Raw genomic sequence first — 9,015 nt, forward strand, 5'->3', positions numbered from 1 at the left:
CAACGGCGGCTGTCCGCTTTGGAGTCCGATTGGCTACTTGAGGCCAAAAAGGCGGGCCTAGAGAGCCGTCGGCTTCGCTAATTGGCGGGAGCAGGCATCGGTGCCGTTGGAGGGCTGAGGCGGCGGCCTGCAGGTGAGGGGAACGGCCCGGCCTCGGCCCTCCCGGCTTTACCTCAGTCGCCGCCGCCGGGGCTGAGGTAAAGCCGGGAGGGCCGAGGCCGGGCCTGGAGCTTGGGGTCGCACCCCCGAAACGACCCACTTCTCGATTTTTTTAAATTTTTTTCCCCCCTTCCAGGTGAGACCACATCCCCTCAGGCTGTAACGGACCAACTCCTGCGTCTCCTGCCACCGGCCGAGGAGCTGGGAGCGGCTTCTCGGCATGGGAGGCCGGAGGTCTCCGTTAGAACTGGGCTTAGCCTACCAGGCAAAGTTAAAGGTTGACGACCTCGGGGTATCCGAAGAGGATGAGGAGCTCGAGGGTTTCAGGCGGGAGGCGGCAGTCCTGCGTGAGAAGCTGTGGGAGGCTCTCAGGTAGGATGGTACCTGGTAAGGATGGCAGAATGGCATGCGGGATTCCTGCTGCTTCTGACCAGTGACGAGGTGGAGCATGAAGTGCCGAGATGCATGTATATAGTACCAAAACACTGGCCACAAATGTATTCACACATGAGAGGATGGGGCCAACAGGCACCCACGTAAGCAGCATTCACGTAAAACATGAACAGCACAAATCCCATTCCTGCTCATCAGCTAATCACGCTTAAAATTTGCTAGCAGATCACACACATTTCTATCCAGCATCCAGTCTTCAGAGCTGTGGTCTCTGCAACATCTAGCTGTCAGACCTCTCGTCTTTCTCTGTGGTTAGTCCAGCTTGAAGTTCACTATTCACTAGCAGATCACACACACATGCTCTTACACAGGAAATTTTATGAAGAACAGACTGCAGCAATCACCAGGCAAGTGTATTGACCAGGAGCCTGTTTACACATGATCGGCACCCTCTGTTTCCCCCTTTTTCCCATTTGCCTGTTCTTGGTCCACCCTGATCCACCTTGATCTTTCCTTTTACCTGCATTTATTCCTTCCCTAAATATCTCGTAAGTTTTACTCAGTTTCACAATTGCCCTCAAACATCCTCTGAGAAGTTTGCTATATCAGTGAGACCCATGATAGTCTTGGTCTTCTTATCAGCTACAAAGTTTCCAGCTGAACCTCTCGAGTTTCACGAAAGCTGTTCCTTGCAATGGCTCTTCCATCAGCGTCTTAGGAATGATGGTGTTTGGTACTGTTTGTTAGGATTTGTGCATCTATGCACCTAAATTATTGCCTCTCCTGAGTTTGTCTTTTATGTTGAGTAGCTATCAGCCATATGTCCCTGAAGTTGGAACTTTCTGGTTTACTTGTGGCCTTTCTGGCAATAGAGTGCTAGCAGGATAATAAACTGCATTACAAAGCTAAGTAGGCATAACCACCATTTTATACGTGGAAAATGGAAAACAAGCAAAGCTCTGCTCACAAACTTTGGTAGCAAAGGAAAATATAGAGCCCGAGAACGATAAGCCCTAGGCCTGTCTTTTAAAGACCAGCTCAGCTTACGGTGTCTTTCTCTTAATCAACAGTGTCTCCCTTCTTTTAATTCTATTTTTTTAATAATTTCACTTATTTTCCCTTCATAATGTCTTTGTCTTAGTCGTACATCTGGTAACAAAAGGCAGTCCAGTTCTTTGATCGACCTCACCTCTGACAGTACCTGGGATCAGCAAAAGCCTCACTTGTTTCCTAAATCCCGCTTGAGGCCCAAAAGCGCTTCATCTCCCTGGATTCCTTCCATCACCATCCCTCAGCCTTTCGAAATGACACTGCGGGAAGCTCACAAAAAGTCCCAGTTGATGAAGTCATATGTGTTTCTTGAACTAGACAAACAGAGAGACAAAAGGCAAAGCCAGGATGAAGCTGAATGTCAGAAGCAATTCCGGGCACAGCCTGTACCTGCCCATGTGTTTCTGCCCCTTTATCAGGAAATAATGGAGCAGAATGAGATTCGCAGGCAAATAGCAACACAGAAGAGAAAAGAGCTGCTACTTTCAACCCAGCGGCCCTTCAGTTTCCTGGAGAAGGAGGAGAAAAAGAAAGAAGCTATCAGACAAAAGTTCCTGGCAGCAGCAACCCCAAATGAGAGCTCCAAACAGAAGCAAGCCACTAAAAAAGTTCCTAAATCTACTTATGACCCACTTCTTGGAGATAAACTCAAAGGTAAAATGCCAGGGCTCTTCCTGTAAAAACAGCTCCCTGCCTGTCCCTCACTGTCTCCATGCTGGGAGGTAGGATCATGGCCCACAGGGTGTCACTTGGAGTATAAAGCCAATATCATTACATCCCCTGGTGTCTCCTGTGTATCACTGGTCATTACATTTCATCTAGATACCCTTACACTAGAGTGTCCTAAATTTACTAGTCTTGTATCAGTGTCAGTAGCAGCAGTTCTGTGCCACTCCCCAGCACACATGGGTACATTGAGCTCTTCAGACAGATTTCCCCACCCCTTTTGCTGCAAATCATGACAGTTTGGGAATCCTTCCCTGCACTGGATTCCATACCTTTGGTTACGGTAAAGGGACTGAGATGACTTGTGGCACAAACGTGAAGACGTATGTAGTGCCAGAAGTGTCCAAGGTCCATGCAGTATCTTGGAACTGACAATTTTACTCCCACCCAAGTGATCTGTGCTGCACAGAACCCCTAGGAGAAAAATATCTCCTGAGTCCAAATCAGCCAATTAGTTCAGTTCTAAGGGACAGTGCAGTAGTCCAGTCTCTCCTGCCATCCTCTGATCTTTTCAGTTGCCTTCCCACGTGCTTTCCACCTTAAGTGCTAAAACAGGGGATGTAGGTGCCAGGACCATTCTAGTCAGAGGGACAGCCAAGGACATTTTCTTGATGCTCACTTTATTTCAGATGGCTTAAGCCCCTGCAGTTATAAGTTTGAAGTAAGCAATACAGACTTCACACTTGAATATAGGAACTAAATCGGTCCTTTATAATTCTCATTGCTTTTCTCACCCCTTTCTTTTTTTTACTGTTTCCCACTGATTTGTTCTTGAGTATACACCAGTTCAGTTTTCATCAGAAAACATTTGTTGTGGTGTGCTAAACTAAATAGATTAGAAAGGTAAAAGAGCAAAGGACGAGCCATTGTTCTGTTTCTATCTGGTATATGAGAAGGGAGGAGGAATGAACATTTCATACCTCAGCCAATGCAAACTTATAAGCAGTCTCAAAAATAGTCTTATTTTGCAAACAGCAGTTTTGATTATTTTTTTTCTAAGAGCAAAAAACCAACACACAGCCAACTGTTTTGTCTGCATTTTCATAAATACTTAGCGCTGCACAGGAAAGCACTCAGTTTGACGCTGTACCCTGAAACACATTCTTTCTATGGAGAGTTTGTCACAGAAGTCACAAGACATGATCCATCCACCAAATGCTCCTTACTTAAAATCTTTTCCAATATAGACAAACACTGCTGCATATTACATAGAAAAGCCATCATCCATTACAAGTATATTTGAACAGCCCACTTCGATCACACAGTCAACATAATGACATAAAGCCCCACATGAAAAGTAGAACCTTGATTAACACAGTACTTTTGCAAGACAAAGGGCACAAGTTATCTGGTAACCCTAAGAATAGGAACAGGAGGAGAAGGCCTGTTCAGTAACTTACTCTGATAAGTGAAAGAGATATCTGGAGATTAACGCCTAAGAAAGAAACTCTACCATGTTTTTTCCGGTATCTTTAAATTTTTTTTCCTGGGAGGCAGAGGAGAGTGAGGCTGGAAAGTGGGGAAAGAGAACACAGGATATCTGGTCTCTTCTATATGTGTAGCTGCCACCCTAAAGAAAAGTTTAGAGTTGTGCAGTGGCAATTTCACAGCCTTTTATGTCACTCATATTCTTCTTATTGCTTTGCTTTTGATTCATTAGAAGCTGAACTCTACAGAGAAATCCGCATTCAAATGAGAGCGAAGGATTTGCTTGAGAGCTCTGTAGCTCCTATAGATACGAGCAACTGTCGGAGGGAGCCTCAGTCCCGAACTGCCACTAAAACTAAGCAGGAAAGACTTGGCTTCTTGCAGGACAAAAGTTTCAGCTTCAAGCCAAGGATTAATCCAACAATACCGGATTTTGAAGGACTTTACTGGGCATTTCAGAGGGAAGCAGTAAGGAGACAAGAAATCAAAGAGGCAACTCGTAATAAGCCATTCAAGCTAAGAACCTCCAATCTCCATGGCAGGCAGAGGCAGGCTAATGAAAAGATAAAGGTGAGATGACTGGATATTTCTGTGGTACTACTTTCTCCAATCAAGATAGCAACTTCTTAAATTTATAGCATTTATTTATGGATGGTTAATGTCCTGTGACCTCTGTTGTTGTCTTGGGAGTACTGCAGAATTCTACGACAAACCAGAGAACAAAATTCTACACAGAGATGAGCTATGACAGCTAAGGCTCAACCACCCTTCCATGCTCTTAATCACATCTCCTTCCCCTCATACCTCAGCCCCTCCCCATGTAAATCCCTACCGATGGAAGAGAGAAGAATGAGTGCATTGGTCACGTACCCCAACTGTTCTCTTTGTAGACAAAGAAGAGAGGAGATTCTGTACTATGAACAAACACACTGAATAGAGTTCCATTTTTTTCAGGATTCTCATCAACTTTCCAAGGTTTCAGTACAAAAAAGTCATTCTCTGACCGGACTTTCCTCTCTCTCTTCCAACACTCTTCCAGTGCATATTACAGATGCAACTAGAAAAAGGGAATCTGCTATTAGGTAAGTAGAAAAGTTTGTCTACAAGACCATACACCAACTAATGACCAAAATGGAGGGAAAAAAGTCAGTGTTTTCCCTCATCACATCAACTACATCAATAATCAATTTCCTAAATGTTTCTCTGTCTTCTTTCTTTGCTAATTCTTCCCCTGCTTCCCAGTTGATTTCGGAGCTGCAGACTCGTATGTCTGAAATTTTGCTTTTCTCCTTAGAGGACTACAAAAGTGAAATTCCCCACAAGGATGTAGTCTGGCAGTCTTAAGTGAGCTCATTAGTAACTTTTTTCTATACAGATACTCCCAAGATAACAAAAAGGAAGGGGACAAAGAAGGAATTTATTGGCTGGAGAAACAGAAAAAGAAATGTCAAGCTATCCGAAAGTCAGTGAACAGCCGAGCAAAAGCCCTGGATCCACATAAAAGTTTGGAGGAAACACACAAGGAGAAGTTCAAGCAGAACTGGTCAGTATCCTATTCTGCACAGAAATAACCATTTGCTCTAGTAACTGGGGATCATTGGATAATTCTTTAGGAGGAATTCAGTCTAAGAACTTTCGTAGCCCAACTTTTTTGGTTGCCATAACCATTCCACGTTCATTTGGATTTCTTGACAATTCCACGCTACCCCTTCCATACAGAACAGCCTCCTTTAGATTAACATTTGTAGAAACTAATTTGTACAAACCAATTTGTACAAACCAACTGAAATGTATAATTTGGTAAGGCACACATGAGACAAGGTTTTCTAAAAGTGTGAACACTGGTTCTCTGCTTACAGTCTAGTAGTAAAGCTTTGCTAATAGGTCCATAACTTGCCAGCAATAGGATTTTTTTTGCCCACCATTCTGAATCAAGGGAATTATCAGAGCTATTTAAAGGACAAAACAGTTATTGAGAATTCCTCGTTCCTGATGAGCTATAGTCAGAGGGAACCTGCATTAGACAGGCAACTTTTCCATTTCAGGCAAAATATGAGAGAGAGAACAAAGGAATACAGAAAGGAGCTGGAAGAAATGCAGCTGCGAGTCAAGAATAGACCATACCTCTTTGAACAGGTCACCAAGGTAACTGGTCAAAGTTCCAGACTGTTTCTGGGTGACAGGATACATTGTCTTTCATTTAAGACAGGCATGAAATCTAGTCTCAAGTCAATTCACAGATAAGAAGGTGCAAATGGTTGCATAGTCTCTTGACTACACTCAAAATAACACATGGAAGGGCCACCCAAGTGTAATTTAAATTCTTTCCCACCAGTTGAAAAAACACTCAGTCTTGGTTGTAGAGCTTTCAAGTCCCTAGTATATATTGCAATCAAAATATATGGTCTGATCAAAATCAAGGCCTTATCACACCAGAAATTATATGAATACCTATTCTGCACCTGAATACCATAGCCTACAGTCCAGAAATTTTAAACTTTTTTTTCTTAAAACCCTCTCCAGTTGAGCACTTTTTCTTTGTACCTCTAGTGCTACTAGAAAAACATTAATGACAGTTACGTCACTTATATCATCTGCAAGCTCTGCTATCTGGGGTTGTGTTCAGCACATCTCATCCATCACATAGTACCAGCTGCAAATCTGTATTGCACTTGAGGTGTAGATGCAATCTTTACTCTCTATAAAGTATCTTTTTTCCCTGGGTTTTCTCTTTCAGTTCTGTCTCCTTGCAGGGATGGTATCTGGTTAGAGACATAGTGACAATACATTGACAATATGCTGATTTAAGATTTCTCAACAGAAAGTACCCTCCTGGGTCAGACTTTCTGTTCAGATGAGTGGTTAATGGAGGCAGAGAACACATTTGTATGATAAATATTGGTAACATTCCTGTTTGCCAGGCTGATAAGGATTCACCAGTATTGATAGCATTCACTCATGTTGAGATAAGACTTCTGTCCTACCATATAGAACACCTTAATCTTTAGGAACTGGTCAATCCCTCTGGAAAACTGTCATCTCAGACTATATTAATTAGCAAGGTTTATTTGGAGGCAATGGGGATATAGGATCAAGGATGCTTGGTTTTCAGTTTCATGAAGATGAGCTGATAGGAAGCTATTTCACAGGTGCTCTCCATTTATTGAACTCCACTTGTTGTTAGTGCTTACAAATTACAAGCAGACATTTACAGAATTTCTCACAACCCTTTTTTGCACATGTTCTCAATTTGAGTGTCAGTCAGGGCTCGGACACGAGTATGCTAGTCTGGTAAGACTGGAATGCTGTAGAAGCAGAACAGAATAAGGAAGAAAAAAAAGAACAGAAGCAGGAAAAGGTGAGCTCTGGCCTTGAGAAATGCGAAACATTGTCCTAGTATTTGGGTTTGGTACTGTACTGGATGGATGACAAAAATTTCAGACAGGGGCTTTGCTCTCATTCTCATTAGGAGTGTCAGCCATGAACTTTAAAACAACTGTTATGGGGAAGCCCCAGTTCTATATGCTTACTGTTTAAGTTTTGATTTCATAGCACGATGCTCGTCAAGGAGCAGAGCGTCGCTACAGACACACCCTCCAGCAGGTTGGACTAAGCGAAGAATTTGTAAGGAAAAAAGGGAAAGATGCCACTGACTTGCTGGACGAAGAATCTGATGTTCACAGGTAATAAAAACAATGCAATACAGCTCTTCTGCTTTTGACTAAAAGTATTTTCCTTGTTCATGAAAGTGTTCCAGTTTGTATTATCTAGTGTAGGCAAAATTAAATCAACTTCACTCCTCTTATTAAGAATCATGGCTCCTCTATCTTAACTCCTATGACTGCACTGTATTTCTTATGCATGGGGCAAAGCAGCAAGTAAGCACTACAAACCATTTCCAGTATTAGACAGTCACTGTTTCTGCAGAGTGCCCAAGCCTCAGGGTGAAAAGGACAACTGTACTGTACAGGAAGGAGAACCTCAAGAGGAACAGAGCGGACAGGAAATGGCAACATAAGATCTAGCAGAAGAATCTATTGATCATCTCTTGATTATTTTAATTCAAGATTCTCCACGTTAATCCTCAGGAACTTTATGGTTTAGGCTGACACTTAAGAATTGCTCTGGGTTAAGTGAGATGTAAGAACTTAGTAAAGGAAAAAAAGACCAGCTGTTGTTTAGAGCATGTCTTGTCCAACCCAGCAAACCCTGCAGCCTCCCTTAGTGTTCACAAGTGTTCCTCGTGTCAGCCATTTCCCTTTCTTTAATGGGCAACAAAACAAGTTAAAAAGGTTGAAGCACTATCTTCAGATAAAAGTAGGCATGAAAGACTGAAGAGGTGCATCCTCTCTGTTAGCTCCTTGCATTCATGCTACAGAAGCACACAGAAAGGGGAGAATACCTTTCAGTGTGTTAAACCTTGGTTTAACATGTGGTAGAATGCTTTTAAACAAGGTATTTCTAAAAAAACAAAGAGCAGGATTTGACCTACCTTGGGAGAAGACTCAGAGAAGTCCTTCTCTGGTGTTAACTGTTCATTCGTTCATTCCCAGCTCTGCTCCTTCCTCCCATTAGGAAGAAGCAATAGTCTTTCTATATTAAAAAAATCTCCCGTATTTCATTATTTGAAACTGTTTTAACACCTTACCAATTTAGGTCATTAATTTGGCCTGAAAAACAACTGAAATTATGAAGAGGGTTGTAATTAAACAATGCATTGCTTTGGATTGCTGTTATCCTAATTCTACTATAGCTGTGATATCAAAGATGAACTTTGGTGGAAGAAATATTAGGTGTTACCTGTCAGCATGTTGCACTCAAATGCCTGGTGCATCTTGAATGGTATAGTTCACACATTAGTGGTTTTCCTTTACCTGACAGTAACAACAATCTAAAAAATACAAACCCTTACCACCTGGAATGTTTTCTGAGAATTATGACATCAAAGCACTGTGAGATTAAAAGATTTTTAAATCGCTATCATGTTTCTGCATCGTCCAATTTCTTTATCAATCACCTTTTCCTCACTTTTTAAATAGCAGCTGCGTCTCTTTTCACCTGTGTCACCTCAATCCATTTCTCCTTACACTGTAACAACAAAACCTCATCATCAAATCAGAAATACAGTACCTGTTAAGAGCTACCACATTAGATAAAGATATAAAACTGAGATAATGACATTTTTAATCATAAGTACCAGATCCAGGAATTTATGGCCCTGTGGTTTTAGGCTGCTCTGTTACACTTCCACAGAGATCA

General features: G+C 42.2%; 1 protein-coding gene across 4 annotated transcripts; it reads left to right on the forward strand.

Annotated features, from left to right (window-relative positions):
- Positions 1 to 45: 45 nt before the first annotated feature.
- Positions 46 to 8,786, forward strand: FAM161B (FAM161 centrosomal protein B). Of its 4 annotated transcripts, none has more exons than XM_075030217.1 (9): positions 46 to 133; positions 296 to 531; positions 1,694 to 2,256; positions 3,989 to 4,326; positions 4,711 to 4,838; positions 5,132 to 5,299; positions 5,802 to 5,901; positions 7,309 to 7,439; positions 7,684 to 8,782. In XM_075030217.1, exons 2-9 carry the CDS (start codon positions 380 to 382, stop codon positions 7,772 to 7,774), a joined length of 1,671 nt encoding a protein of 556 aa, XP_074886318.1. In that variant the 5' UTR covers positions 46 to 133; positions 296 to 379; the 3' UTR covers positions 7,775 to 8,782. The 4 variants fall into 4 exon arrangements, 3 of the variants coding, with proteins under 3 accessions (XP_074886318.1, XP_074886317.1, XP_074886320.1); XM_075030216.1 differs by having other exon boundaries at positions 96 to 197; XR_012650732.1 differs by lacking the exon at positions 5,802 to 5,901 and having other exon boundaries at positions 96 to 197; positions 7,684 to 8,786.
- The last annotated feature ends 229 nt before the right edge of the window (positions 8,787 to 9,015 follow it).

The sequence above is a fragment of the Buteo buteo genome, chromosome 6 (genome assembly GCF_964188355.1).
Source record: "Buteo buteo chromosome 6, bButBut1.hap1.1, whole genome shotgun sequence".
Classification (NCBI taxonomy): Eukaryota; Metazoa; Chordata; class Aves; order Accipitriformes; family Accipitridae; genus Buteo; species Buteo buteo.